The 22928-nt window shown below is 39.6% G+C and overlaps 1 protein-coding gene across 1 annotated transcript in view; it reads left to right on the top strand.

The window, feature by feature from the left end:
• Positions 1 to 22928, top strand: part of LOC130931841 (dynein axonemal assembly factor 5-like) — a 76003-nt gene that overhangs the window by 26490 nt on the left and 26585 nt on the right. Inside the window, exons 7-8 of the mRNA XM_057860966.1 lie at positions 7312 to 7455; positions 13733 to 13901. Of these exons, the coding sequence (XP_057716949.1) occupies positions 7312 to 7455; positions 13733 to 13901 (313 nt within the window). The remainder of the gene's footprint in view (positions 1 to 7311; positions 7456 to 13732; positions 13902 to 22928) is intronic.

Genomic DNA, 22928 nt, shown 5'->3' with positions numbered 1-22928 from the left:
TCACACTCTGTAGGCGACAAAACTTTTGTCTTCATTAAATGATAAATCTTTTTTAAGTGAAACAAATATATTTTTGTACATTCAACCTCATTTGGGAGGGTCTTAGCTTTCATATGAGCCATTTCTGAAACCAATTGAATAATTAAAAGTCAGGTTATTAGCAACTGTTTCTACAAAATGGATAAGCGACAAGACTTTTGTCAGGGACTGTAGGAAAAGGGTGTCTGTTTCATTTCAATATCACAACTCCAAAACAATGCAAACATTCGTAAATCTCATTCATGCCTACATTTGTCACCGGTGACAGCCACGAACTGCTCACTCCAGCTTTTATTGAGACTTAACTATAGAACCAGTAAGGTGGGAACGTAGGCACTAGGGTGTTTATTTTCCTGTCACCGTAGCTGCATGAGTGGCTGCCGGGGGTGGGCTTCATATCCAGGCGCCCACGGTTTGGTACAGAGTCGTGCGCGTAATTGACGTATCCAAAGGTGGCCCCTGTCGAAGCCTGTCCAGGCTAATGTAACCAGGTGTAACTCACACAGGCTCCAGGTGTCCACCTAGTCATTAAACCCATCCATTTTTTGTCTTTGCATCATATCTAATAGTTGTTTTGAAAAACGGTAGTTGAAGATGCGTGTCTGAATGTGCGCAAGTCCACACATTCCATGGCGCCCGATTGGACAAGTTTATTTTTGGCTAAAAGTTAACACACTGGCTGACATTGACGGCCCTCGACGTCCATTCCATTTTGACTGGGATGTTTCATTCACCCCGACCTGTCAAAATGGATCGGACATCCAATACCGTCAATGGCACTGAAAGATCATTCACAGCCAGTCCTTCCAGTTTTAGTGAAATGGACGTCTTATTGGAAGGCAGCGAGTTAATTTTGCGTCACTTCCTGTAAATTTTAGATCATTTCCTGTTGATTTTTCATGCATTTCATTTGGTCGACTTTAGTGATCATGTCTACTATAAGGACCAGCGCACACCAGCACAGTGTCGTAAAATCATGATCTCTCGGTAATAAGTAATAAATAGGGTTGTTCCGATCATGTTTTTTTGCTCCCGATCCGATCCCGATTGTTTTTTAGTTTGAGTATCTGCCGATCTCGATATTTCCCGATCCGATTGCTTTTTTTTTTTTTTTGCTCCCAATTCAATTCCAATCATTCCCGGTCATATACATTTTGGCAATGCATTAAGAAAAAAATGAATAAAACTCGGACTAATATATACATTCAACATAAAGTAATTTTTTTGTTTATTATGACAATAAATCCTCAAGATGGCATTTACATTATTAACATTCTTTCTGTGAGAGGGATCCACGGATAGAAAGACTTTGACTTTGTGACTTTGTATATTGTGACTAAATATTGCCATCTAGTGTATTTGTTGAGCTTTCAGTAAATGATACTGCAGCCATTTAACTTCTGCCCAAATGCATGATGGGAAGTGCAGCCATGACTGTGCGTAGGGGCACCAATTGATATATCTTCTCTGCGTTGGGAAAGAACATAGGGTGTTAAGAAAATGATCAACTACTACCTTTCCTCCCAACATTGCCTCCCACGTTATTTTTAATTGCTGAGAGAGGTATTGTAAGGCTTTAGCCACATAAAAATGGCTCCAAAGGCTGTCAAAATTATCTTTAATCATTATAAGCTGCCTTTTAAGCGCTATCTATATGTAAAATAGCGTCTTTATAGATTGAACGTGACAATGCGTGAGTGGGTCGTGCAGCGCATGCGTTGATTACTTAACGTGATTAATTTAAAAAAATTAATTACCGCCGTTAACGCAATAAATTTGATAGCCCTACTTTAAGCCAAAACTACTCTGGATGAGTGTGACATTTTGTCTGTAACTTTAAATACAATTAGAAAACGATTTGAATTAAAAAAAAAAAATATATATATATATATATATATATATATATATATATATATATATATATATATATATATATATATATATATATTAAAAAAAGGCATGTCCGATATTTTTTTGCCGATTCCGATACTTTGAAAATTACGTGATCGACATCTTTAGTAATAAGGTAATGAATCCAGTTCTGGCTAAACAATAGCATATGACGGTTAGCAACCATGTGCATAGACTTCCGAGGGGGCCTATTTTCAAAAACTTAAAATTCAAATATTTTCCAAACCAAATCCGCTAGCGACCGAAAACCAAAACAGCCACCTCACTTAGGCATACAGTACTGGCCAAACGTATTGACACCCCTGCAATTCTGTCAGATAATGCTCAATTTCTCCCAGAAAATGATTGCAATTACAAATGCTTTCGTAGTAATGTCTTGATTTATTTTGCTTCCAATGAAAAATACAAAAGAGAATGAAGAAAAGAAATGAAATCATTATCATTATACACAAAACACCAAAAATGGGTCGGACAACAGTAATGGCACCCTTTGAAAAATCCTGTGATTCTTCTCTAGCTTGTATAATAAACAGCACCTGTTACTTACCTGTGGCACATAACAGGTGGTGGCAGTAACTTAATCACACTTGCAGCCAGTTAAAATGAATTAAAGTTGATTCAACCTCTGTCCTTATGTGTACCACATTGAGCATGGAGGCAAGAAGACCAAAAAACTGTCTGAGGACTTGAGAAGCAAAATTGTGAGGAAGCATGGGCAATCTCAAGGCTGCAAGTATGTGTTCCTGTGTCTACCGTGCGCAGTGTCATCAATAAGTGTAAAGCCCATGGCACTGTGGCTAACCTCCCTAGATGTGGACGGAAATAAAAAATTGACAAGAGATTTCAACGAAAGACTGTGCGGATGGTGGATAAGGAATCTCGACTAACATCCAAACAAGTTCAAGCTGTCCTGCAGTCAGAGGGTACAACAGTGTCAACCCATACTATCCATCAGCGTCTGAATGAAAAGGGACTCTGTGGTTGGATACCCAGGAAGACCCCACTTCTGACCCAGAGACATAAAAAAGCCAGGCTGGAGTTTGCCAAAACTTACCTGAGAAAGCCAAAAACGTTTGGGAAGAATGTTCTTTGGTCAGATAAGACAAAAGTAAACTTTTTTGGGAAAAGGCATCAACATAGAGCTTACAGGAAAAAAAAACGAGGCCTTCAAAGAAAAGAACACGGTCCCCACAGTCAAACATGGCAGAGGTTTGGAGTTGCTTTGCTGCCTCTGGCACTGGACTGCCTGACCGTGTGCATGGCATTATAAAGTCTGAAGACTACCAACAAGTTTTGCAGCATAATGTATGGCTCAGTGTGAGAAAGCTGGTTGTCCCTCAGAGGTCATGGGTTTTCCAGCAGGACAATGACCCAAAACACACTTCGAAAAGCACTAGAAAATGGTTTGAGAGAAAGTACAGGAGACTTCTTAAGGGCCAGCAATGAGTCCAGAAGGCAAAATTACTATCGCCTTAGCACGGAGGCACGTCTTGCCGGCTATCTGGGCCTCGTCATTTTTAGATTGAAATATTACATAAAATAAAACACTTAAAAGGCGAATTTCTTTTTGTTTGGACGCAAAAATATCAAACTACTACTTTTTTGCCAAAAAAAACTGGCAGTTGACCGAATATTACCTGCTCATTTGAATGTAAACTTACTGTGTATGGATACAATTTGGCGGCCATCACAAAACAAAGAGCTTTTTAAATTGAAAAATCTTGTATATAAATGCGTTCATCAGTGGAATTGCTATAGATATGAACATAGAACAGTTTCGATTCTTGATTAGAGGCAAAAAAACGGGCAGTTATCATTCATTTTACGTAAATATTTCGAGCTGAAATTACGCTATTGTATAATCCAATGTAGTTGCGCGGCCGTCAAAAAACAAAGAGCTTTTTAAGTTAAAAGTGCATGCATGGGGCTCTTTTATATAATAATTACCTTGAATCCTTGACTAAATAACACTTGAGTCAATCCAGCCTGCTTGTATGCAGTAAAATATTCGTCCTGTTTCCACCTAAATCCGGCGTTTGAACGTAGCATGTGTTTGAGTTTATCACAGTGAAAGCCAACTCAGCTCTGCCTGAAAAAAATGGAGAAGAATGCAGGACAAGACTCGGGCGTCGTAAACTCAAAATCAAAATCAAAGTCGCATACGTCGTAACCAGGGGACTAACTTTATTGTATCGCCATATCGTTAGATCATCGTTATCGTGAGCCTTGTATCGCATATCGTATCATGAGCTACCCAGATGTTCCTATTCCTACTTCATACAACAATTTGTTAACACAGTGTCTGGCATTAACGGTGATTGACATCACTAAGACATGATAAGCTCAATTCAATTCAATTTTATTTGTATAGCCCTGAATCACAACAATGTTGTCTCAAAGGGCTTTGCAGAGGCAATATGATACACAATCAGAAACAGCAAATGAAGCAACAAAGATGAATAAATAAAGTTCAAGTCCTGGGTATCACCCATCCTTAGACCCTCCATGTCGACAAGGAAAAACTCCAGAGTCTTTGGGAGAAAATGAGAAACCTTGGGGAGTACCGCAGTCACGGATGGATAGAGAGGAAGCCCCAGGACTGCTAATGGGAATTAGCAGGCAAAGTTACAGTCCGTAAAGATGCAGTGGAGTAAAGGAGCAAGAAGAGGTCCCTCTAGTCAGATGAGACGGGGGTAGCAACAAGGACGTCCATCCAGCCAGGGGTCCAGACAGTCTGGAAGCTGCAGCTGAAAAAAAAAAGGGGACACCGGGTGACTAGTGATGAAGAGACTAGACAACTAGATATTAACATTGGAAAATAGAAATAAAGTAAGACAAGTGGTAGGTAGAGTGAGAAAAAGGAGCTAGAACTCAGTGGCTGTACTTCCCCCAGCATTATAGCTTCTAGTGCAGCTTAGACTAAACTGTGAGTCTACTCCGACTTCAACTAGCCTGACCATAAGCTTTGTCGAATAGAATTGTTTTTAATCTAATATTAATGTGCAGACTGTCTCGGCTTCTTTAATATTAGCTGGAAGCTGATTCCATAAAACAGGGGCTTGGTGGCTAAAGGCTCTAACTCCGACAGTACTTTTAGAAACCCTGGGAACTACCAGTAGACCTGCATTCTGAGAGCGGAGTGTTCTGTTGGGGCGATATGGAACCAGAACATCGGTGAGATAAGATGGCCCCAACCCATTAATGCAGGGGTCCCCAACCTTTTTTGCACCACAGACCGATGTTATTTGGGTCTTTTTTTTCACGGACCGGTGTTCTGACAAATTTTGCAACCCATCAAAAATTGCAACGATGCGGTTCTGCGCATGCGCGCAACGTTAAACATAGCCGCAAAATGGGCAAATGCAGCGATTCCAAAGTAAACACTACAAACGTTCTTGAAAGAAAGGAATATTAACTTACGTTTGAACATGGAAGGACTTGTAGAAAAGTTCTACTCAGATACATCCTGCCATGTAAGCTGCACACAACCAATGCACACCGCTCTCACCATTAACGACTTCGCCTTGTCGTTAAACAGAAGCCCGCTTCTCAAAGATACGATGTTGGAAATTGTAGCACGGTTTTCAATGCTCTTGTAGCGATGTCAGGATATTCCGGAATTACTTTAATCCAGAACCTCGGTAGAGTTGTTGTCTCAAATGTACGTTTAATAAGGTCGCCGTCCTTGGCGATTTCTACAAGTTGATCTTCCTTTTGCACAGACATGCTCAAATCACTCGGTTTATTCACAAACGGGTCACGAATCCACCCCTTCGCAGTTCGTGGGTCTTCGAGGTTGTAGCTCGTCAGGTGCCCTTTTCGTCGTAAAAATATCTCCAAAGACGTCTGTTTTCCAGTCATTTTAGCTCGTGTGGGGGCTAATTATTTCCGGGAACAAATGTGCTGCGCCTGCGGCCTAGCAATATGTTATTATCAAGGACAAGTGAGCATAGATATATTATATACACAAACAAGATGTACTATCAGCAGTCCAATCAATGGATTTCTATGACGACATTCTAATCTATCCCGTAGTATTATATCTAGAGTAGACAGGGATATTGGTGTGTTAAGCAGGGGCACAGGGTTAATTCAGCCAGAATGTGGTCGTTATTAAATTATTATTTTTATGCTCGGTAGCAAATGCTTCACAGGTCCGCGGCCCGGCAGATGGGGACCCCTGAATAATGTAAGGAGGAGGATTTTAAATTTAATTCTAAACTCGACTGGAAGCCAGTGAAGGGCCTGGAGCACAGGGGCGATGTGCTCTCTTCTATTGGTTCCTGTTAAAAGTCTTGCTGCTGCGTTTTGGACTAGCTGAAGACCTTTTAGAGAACTTTTAGGACAAGCTGCAAGTAGGGAGTTACATTAATCCAATCTCGATGTAACGAACACATGAATTAATTTTTCTGCATCGCTTTTAGATAAAATATTTCTAATTTTGACTATGTTGCGCAGGTGAAAGAAGGCCGTTCTGCAGGTTTGTTTAATGTGAGCTTTAAATGATAAGTCAGGGTCGAATAAAACTCCTAGGTTTTTAACTGTGGTGCTGGAGGCTACACGTACATTGTCCAGAGTGACTATCTGGGCAGCTAAAGAGTCTCTCACACTTTTCGGGCCTATTATAAGGACTTCTCTCTTTTCAGGGTTAAGTAGAAGATAGTTAGTGCTCATCCAGGTATTTATATCTCGGACGCAGGTGCTTAGTTTGACCACTTGCCTAATCTGCTCAGGTTTAATTGATAAATACAGTTGTGTGTCGTCAGCGTAACAATGAAAGTTAATGCTATATTATCTGATGATATTACCTAGAGGAAGCATACACAGCGTAAACAAGATGGGCCCGAGGAGCGATCCTTGCGGCACACCATAACTAACTCTAGAGTACGGTGATGATTGCTGGTTTACATTGACAAACTGGTACCTATTAGACAAATATGATTTAAACCAGCAGAGGGCTGCCTATGTCACATTCTAGTCTCTGCAACAAGATATTATGGTCGATTGTGTCAAAGGCTGCAAAGCTGCCAGCAACCCACTTTGAATTGGACGTGTATCACTCTTAATGGCAGCCTACTTGTGTTTTTTATTCTGGGGACACGTGCCAGGCTTTGCCACACACCTCCCAATGATTGCACTTGTAATTGCCAACATCAACAAGTGTGTCTGTACAAGTACAGAATGAGTGTACCCATCAGCACACAGTCACCAGCGTTTAGTACTAATGACGGGCCCCGGGGAGTAAAAGGCAGCTCTCTCCAGCGATAACATTACACCGTAACATGAGCTTTCTTTAATGTTTTCTGACACGATGTGGAGATGGATGGACATCGCTTCACTTCTTCCTCCCGCCTTTTCCAGGTCGCGTACTTGGAACAGTTGGTGGCCTGCGTGGACGCGCTGCTACACCAGTGCGATTCAGACTGCGGTGCGGTCAGCCTGCAGCTGCTGCAGGTGCTGGTCACCGTCCAGAGCCTGTCCACGGAGGCTCACGTCAACCAGAAGGTGAGAAACCTGCACTGGGGTTTTATGTGAAAGGAGGTTTTATGATGCGAGGCAGCTATTTGAGGAATGCCCAGCTTCAAAGTGGGCATGCCAAACGGTATAATTACCCACTTAGCCAAGGGGTGCTGAAATTGCACCTTTTGGAATGGAACTTTTAAATTCAGTCCTGGGTGAAAGGCGGCGAAAGAGTGAGACATGCAACCAAAAAAAAACAGATGTGTTTCTTAGCAGGTGTGCGTCACAGTTACTTTAAGCATACTTACTGTATGTGAGCAAATTGTAGTTCGCAGCACTCTATTTATTAATTCGGCTCTAAATTTCCATGATCACCATTCCTTTCATATCTGTTTTCTTAAAGTTGCTGTTATCTTCCGCAAACAGGGCAATTTTAAGTGGTACCTCTACATACAAATTTAATTCGTTCCAGGACCTGGTTTGTAAATCGAAATGGTCGTATGTCGAGTGGAACTTTCCCATAATACTGCTGGTACAATTTGGAATAATAATAGTTTAATAATCATGGATGTCCAGATCACATATTTTTGCACCTGAGTGCAAGTCTTGCTTTTGAGAATCTGCCGATACACAGTCCCGATTCGATACCGAAAAGTTTTTTTGTTTTTGTTTTTATTGAACAAAAGTTCCAAATATGTTACAGTACTGTACTTTTTACAGTATTCCCGCTTTTTCCGGGAGTGTTGTGGATTATAAAATGTATATATTTTTGTATCTTTTGGCAATGCTATTGTATTTCTGGATTATTTTGTTACTTTGTAACCCTTAAAAAATACAAAAAAATAATAATAATAATTGAAATTTAAATTAGGCCTGAACGATATTGGAAAAATTAACATTGCGATATATACAGTCATGTGAAAAAATTAGGAAACCCGTTAAGTATTCAGTTCTTTATTAAGAAACGTTCACATATCAGTGCCCGATCTTGTTTCTCTTTATCTCTGGGAAAGAAAGTGATTTAATTGCAAGTACACAAATCAAATTACCATTGTTTTACTAATCAAACCAAATTTATCAACAAAAATGATCAAAAAGGATCATTGAGACCACACAAGGGCATATTTTACATTTGCCGCCACTCCGATTGAGATTGACCGTCATGTTTACCGTAATTTCCCGAATATAAGGCGCACCCGTGTATAATGCGCATCCCAAATTTACTTGTAAAATCTAGAGGGAAATTATTGTACCCGTTTATAACGCGCACCCTAAATTTAGCACCAATAAATAGAAGAATACAAGAAAACAGAGCTCGTGTACAGATACAGAAATGTCATTTTACTGACTGGTGAAACACAGCACAAGCATAGCATATTGGTAGTTCAAAACATTACCATAAACTGACAATATTTACGGTGATAATATGATTTGACAACTTCTCCAACTTACCAGAATCTAGGAGAAAACAAAACAGATGTGACTTTTCTTTTAAAGGCTGCTGTATAACTTGCTCGTTTCATCATGATGAATAAGTGTTTCTTCCATGGATTGATACGGTAAAATGAAAGTGAGAACGTAAATCGGAAATCCGAGAGAGCTCATCGCTGTCGACAAGACCGTCACAATAGGAACTATATTTATTTGGGTTTGAATTTTCCGAAGGACAGATATAGTTGACGGACACTCACAGGAAGTCTGTGTTGTTACGTTTGTTATGGTCCGAGTTGCAGAGCTGCAATAAACGTTGACTCAAATGAGTTCAAGGAACTAAATTCTGTGCTTTATGAAGAGTGAAAAAAGCAGAATTTAACAGACGAAATCATTCGGCCGATCAGAGTGAAGTATTACCAAAACAAAATGGTGACGTCACGTACAGTAATGGTCGGCAACGGATCGCCGCATACGTTTCTTCAACACAACGTGGCCGTGTCAATTAAAAAAAAAAAAAAAAATCGGTTTATATATATATATATTTCTGTCTCCACCCATGTACCCGTTTATAATGCGCACCATGATTTTACAAGTTGATTTTGGGGGAAAAAAGTGCGTGTCTGTATGCTATCTGATTCAAGTTAATACATTGAGTGTAGGTGGACTTTTAAAAGGCGGACTAACGGGTCTTTCAGGGTCAGAATTCTAGCTGATAGACAGATAGACCCTTATTTTCTTCACTATGTTTTTAATCCTCTATTAAAGGTTATGAATATTTCTGTAAATTACTGCCATTTAGTAGTTTAGTATATGTTTCTCTTTTGCTGCATTTTTATTGTACTGTGTAATAGAGGCGTGCAAAATTTCCGATTCTTAGATTGTTACCGATTCGGCCGTAGAAGATTCAAGAACGATTCACAAACTTTCAAAAACTTTCAAATTCCGATTATTGAATTTTACCAGGTAAAGCGGAAGTTAAACACAGTCAGCGCGGTCTTTGGACGCAATATGAAATGGACCGAGAGTAAATATGATGTTCAACTCATGCCGCTAGAGAAAAAAAAACAATCATACCTGACTGCGGCCGACAGCCGCTACAAACAACGCCCGGTTGCTAGTTGCTACAAACAAACGGGTACAGTAGATATCATATATATGTAGAACTAGATGCAAAATGACAGACGACGGCGGTGTTAGAACATGTATTATTGAACAGAGATGTGAAACGACGGACTTGCCGGTGTTCGTAAACAGCCGCCATCTTAAAGTAGTAGATTTCTCTAGATGGCTCTGTTGTAGCGAATCTAATTAACTTTTTATCTAAAATACTCCTAAATCGGCAAAATCTTGTCTTGAATTTATCTTTAAATGATGAAACAGTTTTAAAACTTTGACATGTCAAAAGTAGACAGAAGGGAAATTATGGAATAACAACTGTAACTGTTGATTCACAACAATAAATTAATTGAATGTAGTTTAAAGCTGCTGATACAGAATGGGGACTGGAGTATTTTATTTACTGTTATTTTTGTATATTTGTTTACTGTTATATGTTAACTTGATACTGAAATAGTAGTTTGGTTTAGCCTGAGAGGATTTTTGAACAATTTTGGAACTAATGTACAAAACATTGAAGAAAAAAAAAGAAGGGGGGTGCATCAATAATCATTTTATAATCGAATCGGATCCTCTGAATCGTAATCGAATCGTTAGGTGCCCAAAGATTCCCAGCTCTACTGTGTAATACTAAATGTGGCCCTGAACAAAGTCGATTTGCTGACCAGACACCACATAACCCACCACAGCGTGTGTTGACATCCGTCTGTGTTTTGGAATCGCCGGCGGTCAAGAAGAGGCCCGCTACAGTCAGATTAGGAATAAAAGGGAAGCGTTGGCGGGCCCAGAGGAAAAGCGGAAGCCATTTCCCAGAAAAGGGGCACGCTTTTCCCATCAGCGGACAGCTCAGGGTTGTCTGACTTCGTCTCCGTCGGTCCCTCGGGGACGATGACGGGACTTATGGACTGCCCTAAAGGTCCATTCTGCTGCTTAATTACTTGCACTCCTTCCTGCCATTTCCTGTAAAATCAAGATGACTCTTTTGTTTTTGACTTGGCTTTGATTTGGGTGCCATCCTGTGTCATGTTTCTTTCGTTTTCTGTCATATAGTGCTTGTATGTGTAAGACCTTGTCATGTCTGACGTGGTGTTGTTGCCTTGGTCTCACATGTTGGCTACAGTTTTGAATAAGGGTGTGAACCCTTGAGTTTATCACTAGTACACTCCATGACAAAAGTCTTGTTGCTTATCCATTTTGTAGAAACAATTGCTAATAACCTGACTTTTAATTATTCAAATGGTTTCAGAAATGACTCATATGAAAGCTAAGACCCTCCCAAATGATGCTGAACGTACAAAAATACATTTGTTTCACTGAAAAAAGATTTATCATTTAATGAAGATATAAAGGTCATATTTTGGCAAGACAAAAGTTTTGTCGCCTACAGAAAGTAATGTGAAAATTGAACAAAAAAATGGACTTCAAATACAAAAATATGTTACATAACATAAGCGAATTAAGTAGTGGTGCTGTGAGATCCGAATTTAATATTTTGTATGACTTCCATGGGCTTCGGCAAGGATTCATACAATTTATTGATTAAGTCATCAGGAACATCAAAGAAAGCAGTCTTGCATGCCTCCCAGAGTTCATCAACATTGTTGGGTTTCGTCTTCTATACTTCCTCTTTCATCCTGTTCATGTCTGGTGACTGGGCTGGCCAGTCCTGAAGGATCTTAATCTTCTTTGCCTTCAGGAACTTTGAGGTAAGATTGCGATATGCGATAGAGCACCATCCTGCTGTAGAATTTGTCCCGTTTTATGATTAGGAATGTAAGAGGCAGCTTAGACTTGTTGATATTTCAGACTATTTATGTTGCCTTGCACCCTGCAGATTTCTCGCACACCCCCATGCTGGATGTAACCCCAGACCATGATTTTGCCGCCACCAAACATCACTGTTTTCTGAGTGAATCTCAGAACCACGCGGGCTCCAGTAGGTCTCCTGCTGTGTAATTTAATGGAAGATTCATCTGAAAAATCCACCTTTTGCAACAAAACTGTGAAGTTTGGTTAAGGACATTACAATACACAATCAATAGGTTGCCGCTGAACCCATCACATTAGGCTGCCGTTAGTTTGAAACGGCCTTTAAAAAAATAAAATAAATAAAACATCTCTTTTGCACAGTGTGGCGGCTTTTATTTTGTTTTGGCAGTGCGCCACAATATTTATTATATAGGGGAAACCATGCGATCTATGACAGCACAGCTGTTACTTTGTTTTCCCGCAAGACGGACGCATGGCAGATTTTCTTGTAGGAGAAATCAACATGGGTTCCAACAATGTTAGTGCAGGTGGTGAAAAAAAAGTTGATGCTTACAGTTACCATTGACATGAAGATAGATATGATAGAAAAATAGCGTCCATGATATGGCTCGCTCAACAATACAGCCGTAGGTCATTCTATGACGGTCCTCCGTTTACCAGTTGTTATAAGTTAAGGTGGCAATTATTATTGTGGTAACATCGCCAAAGAAATCGCCAGTCAGGTTTTCTTATCGTTCAGTAAACACTACCACCACCAAACTTCACAGTTTTCTGAGTGAATCTCGGATCCATGCAGGCCTCCTGCGGTGTAATTTAATGGAAGATTAAACTGAAAAATCCACTTTTTGCCACAAAACAGTGAAGTTTGGTGTTGGCAAAATCATGGTCTGGGGTTACATCCAGTATGGGGGTGTGCGAGGGATCTGCAGGTTAGAAGGCAACATAAATAGTCTGAAATATCAACAAGTCTGAGCTGCCTCTTACATTCCTAACCACAAAAAGGGACAAATTCTGCGGGAGAATGGTGCTCCATCGAGTACTTCAATCTCTACCTCAAAGTTCCTCAAGGCAAAGAAGATCAAGATCCTCCAGGACTGGCCAGCCCAGTCACCAGAAATGAACAGGATGAAAGAGGAAGCATGGAAGATGAAACCCAAGAATGTTGATGAACTCTGGGAGGCATGCAAGACTGCTTTCTTTGATGTTCCTGATGACTTCATAAATAAATTGTATGAATCCTTGCCGAACCCATAGAAGTCATACAAAATATTACATTTGGATCTCACAGAACCACTAATTCGCTTACGTTATGTAAAATATTTTTGTATTTGAAGTACATTTTTTGTTGAATTTTCACACTACTTTCTGTAAGCAACAAAACTTTTGTCTTGCCAAAATTTGACCTTTATGTCTTCATTAAATGATAAATCTTTTTTCAGTGAAACACATATATTTTTGTACATTCAACATCATTTGGGAGAGTCTTAGCTTTCATATGAGCCATTTCTGAAACCAATTGAATAATTGAATGTCAGGTTATTGGCAATTGTTTCTACAAAATGAATAAGCGACAAGACTTTTGTCAGGGACTGAAGTTTTGAAGCACTTTCGAGGAAAATGCTGAGCTGCTCGGAGAATATGCGGCTTATACGTCGATGGTACTTCCAGCTGCTCGGCGGCACTGTCGGGGTCATCTATTTAAAGAGTGGTGCTTATTTGTTTAACTCTACGCTGCACCAGACTAATCGAAAATAGACGCTCTGTCATGTGACGCAACAGAAATTAAAGCAAAACAACAAATCCTTTATTAAGTCGGCGGCATGTTTATTTTGGAAAAGATGCTATCAGTTCAGACAGAATTTAAAATTCAAGGGTTTCCAGCACCCGTGGGAACGTTGGAGTTAAACCCATCTCATATGCTTGTTCTTTTCCAATATGATTTGCAAGCGGACTGCGCTGAGGTCACTTGATTCTCTCGTGTTCTTTGATGTGTGTCCCTCAGGCCCTGGAGAGCGTACAGCGCTTATTTCAGGTCCAAGGCTTGGGCTCAGTGACGGAGCTCTACAGGCAACACATGGCCCAGCTGCTAGACTGGCTCTCTGCCTCTGTGAACACCTGGTCGAGTTATTCCCCGCACCGACTCCAATTGCACATCATAGTGGTGCAATCAGGTGAGAGAACACGCTCACGCAGACACCTGTCGATGGGAACCATTCCGAAAGTCGCGTTCGTCCCGTTAATGTTTTACTAAGCGTGACTTTGTGGCACTTTCCCGAGCAAGTTTGGACACAAGCCCGCTTACATCACATTTGAAACATGTAGCTGTTCACACATGATCCATCAAGGGGGCAGCGCATCAAGACCGTAGCAGCTGTCAAAGCAGCACGGCAGATTTTTAAGACCGCATTCCTTTTCTTGCATCCGCAGTAGTTGTTTACGGTCTTCTTCTACAGTCCCTGACAAAAGTCTTGTCGCTTATCCATTTTGTAGAAACAATTGCTAATAACTAGGGCTGTCAAACGATTAAAATTTTTAATCGAGTTAAATTACAGCTTAAAAATTAATTAGTTACGATTAATCGCAATTCAAACCATCTATAAAATATGCCATATTTTTTTGTAAATTTATGTTGGAATGGAAAGATAAGACACAAGATGGATATATACATTCAACATACGGTACATAAGTACTGCATTTGTTTATTATAATAATAAATCAACAAGATGGCATTAACATTCAGGCCCGGAGTGACTAATCGGGAGCTTCTGGACGATTCCAGAAGGGCCGGCCGGCCAGATGGGCCGGTCTGGGTTTTATTTAAAAAAAAAAAAAATTACACTGTTATAATTTTTTGTTTGGTATTTATTTATGACAGTGTCACTGAGTATAACTTACATTCTGTTACCGCTGTCCCTGTGGGCCGTCTTAAAAAAAATCCTCACGTGTGCAGACGAAAAATACAGCATGCAGCTCCGCCCCCTAGTTGTAGTCTGTATTGAGCCAAATTAGCTGCTATCTCGGTGCTCGGATGGATAAAAAGAGCAAGGGTGGCGCTGAAAAATAATTAAAAAGAGAAAAGCACTCGTGAAAGAATCGGCAAAATGCGCAAAAATAGCTAATTTTTTTCATGCAACGACCTTGCTGCCTCAAACTACAGAGGATTACAACGAAAGTGGTAAGGCCAGATGGCGAATAAAATGCAACTTGCTCCGTGGGATACGACAATATGTAATTGTGGAAACTTTGGCTTCTTGTAGCACCTCACAAGGGATATGTAGCAGCAAGCATTAGCCATAATGAACACACCACAGGTGCAGAGCTGGAAGGTAGGATTGCCATGTCGTTCAGCGAGTGAACATTAGAATGAATATAATTAATTACGTGGCGTTTTTAAAGTGGAAATGGAAAATGGATAATAGTATCATTAGAAGTTGTTACAATGTGCAATACGTATTCTTTATTTTTCATATTGTTATGTTGCTATGTTTGTTTCATCTGTAAGCACTCATTTTGTTAACATTTGATGTTGCAGAAAAGGTCTTATTTATTCATTTATTTTAGGGCTGTCAAAATTATCGCGTTAACAGGCGGTAATTAATTTTTTTAATGAATCACGTTAAAATATTTGACGCAATTAACGCACATGCCCTGCTCAGACAGATTTAAATGACAGTACAATGACATGCCCACTTGTTAATTGTGTTTTATGGAGTTTTGCCGCCCTCCGCTGGCGCTTGGGTGCGACTGATTTTATAGGCTTCAGCACCCATGAGCATTGTGTAAGTAATTATTGACATCAACAATGGCGGGCTACTAGTTTATTTTTTGATTGAAAATTTTACAAATTTTATTAAAACGAAAACATTAAGAGGGGTTTTAATACAAAATTTCTACAACTTGTACTAACATTTATCTTTTAAGAACTACAAGTCTTTCTATCCATGGATCGCTTTAACAGAATGTTAATAATGTTAATGCCATCTTGTTGATTTATTGTTATAATAAACAAATACAGTCCTTATGTACCGTATGTTGAATGTATATATCCATCTTCTGTCTTATCTTTCCATTCCAACAATAATTTACAGAAAAATATGGCATATTTTATAGATGGTTTGAATTGCGATTAATTACGATTAATTTTTAAGCTCTAATTAACTCGATCAAAAATTTTAATTGTTTGACAGCCCTAATTTATTTTTCAAATGTATCATTTAATATAGTTTTTTTTTTAAATCCATTTTTAAATTTGTTCAAAATATGTTGTGTTGCACTTGTTAAAATAAAGCCACCTTGTTAAACAACCATTACCTGCACTGAATTGGAATACACAGAATTACAGTACACGGCTTTAGAGAACACTGAACTTAACACGTGTATGCATAATGACATAATTTTAAACGAGTGGGCCGGTCTGAGGCATGAAATTCCAGGGCCGAAAATGAGTCCCACTCCGGCCCTGCATTATTAACATTCTGTTAAAGCGATCCATGGATAGAAATGATGTAAGATGTAGTTCTTAAAAGATAAATGTTAGTACAAGTTACAGAAATTTTATATTAACACTCGAAGTCCCAGCGAATTCTGGATCATGAGGATTTGCCATTGGGAAAGGCCAAATTGGCCTCTGCTGGGCATTCTAGTGTTAAAACTCCTCTTAATGTTTTCGTTTTAATAAAATGTGTATAATTTTTCAATCAAAAAATAAACTAGTAGCCCGCCATTGTTGATATCAATAATTACACAATGCTCATGGGTGCTGAAGCCAATAAAATCAGTCGCACCCAAGCGCCAGCAGAGAGCGACAAAACTCCCAAAACACAAGTAACAAGTGGACATTGCACTTGGCTGTCATTTTAATCTGTTTGAGCGGGGCATGTGCGCGTGCACGTGATTAATTTTTTTAAAAAATTACTGCCCGTTAACGCGGTAATTTTGGGCCCACTAATAACCTGACTTTTTATTATTCAATTGGTTTTAGAAATGGCTCATATGAAAGCTAAGACCTTCCCAAATGTTGAATGTACAAAAATATATTTGTTTCGCTGAAAAAAGATTTATCATTTAATGAAGACATAAAGGTCAAATTTTGTCGCCTAGAGAAACTAGGGTGAAAATTGAACAAAAAATGTACTTCAAATACAAAAATATGTTACATAACATAAGCGAATTAAGTAGTGGTGCTGTGACATCCAAATTTAAATATTTTGTATGACTTCCATGGGCTTGAAGGACTGCATCCATGCGGTTTGGCAAGGATTCATACAATTTATTGATGAAGTCATCAGGAACATCAAAGAAAACAGTCTTGCATGCCTCCCAGAGTTCATCAACATTCTTGGGTTTTGTCTTCCATGCTTCCTCTTTCATCCTACCCCAGACACGCTCAATGATGTTCATGCATGGTGACTGGGCTGGCCAGTCTTGAAGGATCTTGATCTTGTTTGCCTTAAGGAACTTTGAGGTAGAGATTGAAGTATGCAATGGAGCACCATCCAGAATTTGTCCATTTTTATGGTTAGGAATGTAAGAGGTAGCGAAGATTTGTTGATATTTCAGACTATTTATGTTGCCTTCCACCCTGCAGGAGTGGGGACAGGGGACCCCGGGTGACTAGTGATGAAGAGACTAGTCAACTAGATATTAGAATTAGAAAAAAGAAATAAAGTAAAGACAAGTGGTAGGGAGAGTGAAAAACAGGGGATAGGACTCAGTGGCTGTACTTCCCCCAGCAATTATTTATAGCTCCTAGGGCAGATTAGACTGAACTGTGAGTCCAGTCTTTTTTCAACAAGCCTGATCATAAGCTTTGTTAAATAGGAACATTTTTAGTCTAATCTTAAATGTACAGACTGTGTCGGCCTCTTTAATATTAGCTGGAAACTGATTCCATAAGACAGGAGCTTTGTAACTAAAAGCTTTAGCTCCTACTGTACTTTTAGAGACCCTGGGAACTACCAGTAGACCTGCATTCTGAGAACGAAGTGTTCTGTTGGGGCGGTATGGAACCAGAGAATTCCCTTGGGAAGTCCTGTTGGGGTACTTCGAGAGTACAGGGTAACAAACCCCCTGGTAAGGACTGCTCAGTCCCTATACGACCAGAGTTTGGTCCGCATTGCTGGCAGTAAGTCGGTTTCGTTCCCAGTGAGGGTTGAACTCTACCAAGGTTGCCGTTCGTCACCGATTGTGTTCTTAAATTTTATAGACAGAATTTCTAGGTGCAGCTATGAGGGGGTCCGGACAGAATTTCTAGGTGCAGCTATGAGGGGGTCCGGTTTGGTTCTCTGCTTTTCGCAGATGATGTGGTGCTGTTGCCTTCATCAAGCCGTGATCTCCAACTCTCACCGGAGTGGTTTGAGTGTGAAGATCATCTCCAAGTCCGAGACAATGGTCCTCAATCGGAAAAGGGTGGCGTGCCCTATCCGGGTTGGGGATGAGATCCTGCCCCAAGTGGAGGTGTTCAAGTATCTTGGGGTCTTGTTCACGAGTGAATGTAGGAGGTAGCGGGAGATCAACAGGTGGATTGGTGCCGTGTCTAGTGATGCCGACTCTGTACAGGTCCGTTGTGGTGAAGAAGGAGCTGAGCAAAAGGCGAAGCTCCACTGGCGGGAGGATGACTCCGGACACGCTGGAGAGACTATGTCTCTTGACTGGCCGGGGAATGCCTTGGGATCCCGCCGGAGGATCTGGTTGAAGTGGCTGGGGAAAGGGAAGTCTTGGCTTCCCTGCTAAAGCTGCTGCCCCCGTGACTCGACCCGGATTAAGCGGTCAATAATGGATGGATTCTATACCAAGAGGTTCTAATTCCCGTCAAAGGGGGAAATAAAACATTTACCGAGAAGCGATCGGTGTCATGCCAGCTGAGCAAACAGGAAGTACATAAAGAGTTTCTCGTCTCCATCAAACAGAAGAAGCGCAAGAAAAGCTGACGAGCAAGCAAAACACTGAAGTCTGAGTCCAGCCTATTGTTCAACAGCCCCCGCACTCATAATGTGCACATCAAAACACTTGCAAAGACATGGCTTGGAATCCTGGAGGGCGCAAATGAAAACGACACATTAGGCCTTCAAAGTGGCCTTGATCCACGGGCGAAGGTCAAGAGTGGGTGGTGGCCATGTCGTTTGATGTCCCGACCGGTGCGGGCATCGCCAAGCGAGCTGACCGCTTAAGTGTGCGAATATGCGTCTGTTTGTGTGGCGGATTAGGGGGCACCCAGCTGCCCTCTCAATTAGAAAGGAAAGATGAAAGTGTGGCAGAGGGAGGTGTGATGCTGGAGGATTAGATGGCGTTGAAAGAGCTCAAGTGTAAGTCTCCACAGCACAAAAGAGGTTGCTGCTATTTAACATGCACATAAACAATTTGGACTGAGGCTGAATGACACAAGGATTTGTAAAAGTCAATAAGCCAACCAGTGCTAATGGACAGACGTCTGTTAGTCTGAGTTTGTTCTGTGTTGTTCAGATACATTCGGGGTCCTACACATTTTGAGCGCATGCTGATGATATCACTCTGTAGTTTGCGTCTTCGCATGTCACGCTGTAACATGTAATGAGGTTCCTAAATTACTTGTATATACAGTGTATCACAAAAGTGAGTACACCCCTCGCATTTCTGCAGATATTTAAGTATATCTTTTCATTGGACAACAGTTACAAAATGACACTTTGACACAATGAAAAGTAGTCTGTGTGCAGCTTACAGTTGTGGTCAAAAGTTTACATACACTTGTGAAGAACATAATATCACGGCTCTCTTGAGTTTCCAGTTATTTCTACAACTCTGATTTTTCTCTGATAGAGTGATTGGAACAGATACTTCTTTGTCACAAAAAACATTCATGAAGTTTGGTTCTTTTATGACTTTATTATGGGTGAACAGAAAAAAGTGATCGTGGGCGTGAAAGCGCCACAAACTAAATGCATCCATTTCAAGATAAGAAAGTCAATAATACAATTGAACATGCACTGCCAAAGGCAGAACGCGAACGTGGCCATAGCTATAAAGAGTTATTCAGATAACTATAGCATAAGAACATGCTAACAACTTTACAAAACCATCAGTGTCACTGCAAAACACCAAAATAACATGTGAAATTATATCATAATGTGTTAATAATTCCACACATAAGTCGCACCCCCAGCCAAAATATGAAAAAAACGCGGCTTATCGTCCGAAAAATACGGTAATTTGTATTCCATGCAGTGATTCAAATTTTCAAATTATATAACGGTCCGCTTGGGCAAATTTATCGTCATTTATCGTTATAGAGGTAAATCTGCTCAATTTATCGTGATACGTACTTAAGGCCATATTGCCCAGCCCTACACTGTATATACAGTAAGTTCCCCGTTTTTGTTGAGTCTTTGTTGCAACGTTGTCCATGGTCATGTTTGCAATTGTATCCCAGCGTGTTCCTGTGTCCTCGTGCTTCATTTCCCAGTAAGTTGATTTGTCAACCTGACTTTTGTTTGCCAAGTTGTTTGTTTAACTCTTTACAGAGCAAGTGACTGCTTTTTTGGTAATGTAAAAAATGAGAGGGAAATTGATTTTGAAAACATCTATGAACAGCAATAGAGTGTGTTTTTACAGTACATGCACCTCTTTTCACCCATATGAAATGTGAAGTGACCTAGCAATTTCCACCTTCCTGATTCACACGTTCCCATCTGGCAAATCTCTCGAGTGCGCTCAGGACATCCGCTGTCTTCCAATCGCATCCGTGCCACAGAGTGCGAATAGGGACCGGACCCCTTATCAAGCATTACACCTACACGCAGGAGTAAAAATAGATGGAATAAACATGGTGTGTGTGGGTGGGTGGGTGTGTGGGTATTGTCTGCCTTTACATGCAATAGACTCTTGATTGGAAACAATGTGTGGTAGCTTTTTATGTCTCGTTTCCTTAGGATGCCGTGTGTGACACACACATGCACACACGTACAGTATTTTTGCTAGCCATAACCAGAGTGTTTGTTTTTATTCTTTTTAATGTTATTGATTGTGTTTTTATGGACATTTTATGTCTTTATAATTGTATTTATTAATTTAGAATAATATGAAAATATCAAATAATGATTAGTAACTGGAAAATGACATTTCTGGGGGAATTCCAATGGTACCTTTGCATGCAAAGATACCATCAATGAAAAAATAATTGCTGGCAACCAGTTCAGGGGTTATGCGGCTTCACGCTAATAGTTAGCTGGGATAGGCTCCAGCACCCCCGTGACCCTCGCGAGGTTAAACGGTACGCCTAAAGATGATAATTATATTGGAGACATTGCGTCCACATGTGGATGTCATAGGTAAGTCACACTTATATAGCAAGTGTTAACATTCTGACCCATATGACCCAAATTGGCTAATTTAAGATGTATTTTTAGGGGTGTCAAACGATTAAAATTTTTATTCGAGTTAATTACAGCTTAAAAAATAATTAATCGTAATTAATCGCAATTAATCGCAATTCATACCATCTATAAAATATGCCATATTTTTCTGTAAATTATTGTTGGAATGGAAAGGTAAGACACAAGATGGATATATACAGTACATTCAAGATACGGTACATAAGTACTGTATTTCTTTATTACCGTATTGGCCCGAATATAAGACGGTGTTTTTTGCATTAAAGTAAGAATGAAAACCTGGGGGACGTCTTATAACTGCGGCCTAAAAAAAAACCAAAAAAAACTGCGGCCTAGGCATATACCCATTCACGACGCTGGATGGCGCCAGTCATCAATGAATCGAATGCTGGACTTCAGTTGCAGTTAGACTTCACTTTGATAATTAATGCAGTTATTGCAATTTTGTTTTATCACAATATTTTTTTCTTATTTATATTTCAAAAACCAGAAGCCATTCATTTATGAATTTGATTGCACTTTAGTTTACACATTTAAATGTTAAATGTTTAAATGTTCAGATATTAAGTTTTGAATGCGAAATTAAATGCCTTTTCTCTCAAATATATTGTTATAATCATTTGTTTCAGATGTATTGTAATTATTTTCTGTATAAAAATTAATTTGGTGTTCAAAAAGTCTTTTTTCAAACTTGAGTCTTGAAAAAGAGGGGGTCGTCTTATAATCGGGGTCGTCTTATATTCGGGCCAATATGGTATATCAATAAATCTACAAGATGGCATTACCGTTATTAACATTCTGTTAAAGCGATCCATGGATAGAAAGACTTGTAGTTCTTAAAAGACAAGTTATAGAAATTTCTTATCAAAACCCCTCTTCATGTTTTCGTTTTAATAAAATTTGTAAAATGTTCAATTAAAAAAATAAACAAGTCGGCCGCCATTGTTGATGTCAATAATTACTTACACAATGCTCATGGGTGCTGAAGCCTATAAAATCAGTCGCACCCAAGCGCCAGCAGAGGGCGGCAAAACTCCGAAAAACACAACAAGTACACCTTTCACTGTGCTCTCATTTTAATCTGTTTGAGCGGGGCATTTGTGCGTTAATTGCGTCAAATATTTTAACGGGATTCATTTAAAAAATTAATTACCGCTCGTTAACGCGATAATTTTGACAGCCCTAATTTTTTTCAATCATCAAAAACCGAACATGCCTACCCGATATCTCGATATTGTCCAACTCCAAAAATCCGGTACCGATATATGCGGTCATACACTTAACATGTTAATGCTAATTGTATTGTGATGCCCCACTGAATGCTTTAATTATGATAAATGTAACAGCTTCAAGGTTTTCCAAATGACATGAACAACTGATGAAGTTATAGAAAATAAATGTCCCATATGAATAATATAGACAGAAAGGAGCCAAAATGTATATTATTAAATAAAATGAATCAATCACGATGAAATCATGTTAACATTAGTTACCCCAAAGAGCCACTAGGGGGGCGACCAAAGCATTACAAATACATGCAGGCAATCATAGGACATGCCAATGCAATGACAATACCCAAGATGCATTTTGCTGGGCTTTTGCACATATTTTTGTATTTTATTACTTTTCTTAGTGACTATGTCTTTCTGGTAACACAGTAGTTATATGTAACGTGTTTATAATTCATTATTTTTTCATTAACGCATATTGGACCAAAACTTGAAATGAAAAACTGATGTCGATATTATCCAATACCATTTTAAATGTCTTAATCGTCCGATATTATCGGCCAACTGATGATATCGAACAACTAAAGGGCAAAAAACAATT

This window comes from Corythoichthys intestinalis, chromosome 16 (assembly GCF_030265065.1).
Source record: "Corythoichthys intestinalis isolate RoL2023-P3 chromosome 16, ASM3026506v1, whole genome shotgun sequence".
Lineage (NCBI taxonomy): Eukaryota > Metazoa > Chordata > Actinopteri > Syngnathiformes > Syngnathidae > Corythoichthys > Corythoichthys intestinalis.
Note: the sequence above shows the minus strand (reverse complement) of the source record. Positions and strands in the feature narration are given on the sequence as shown.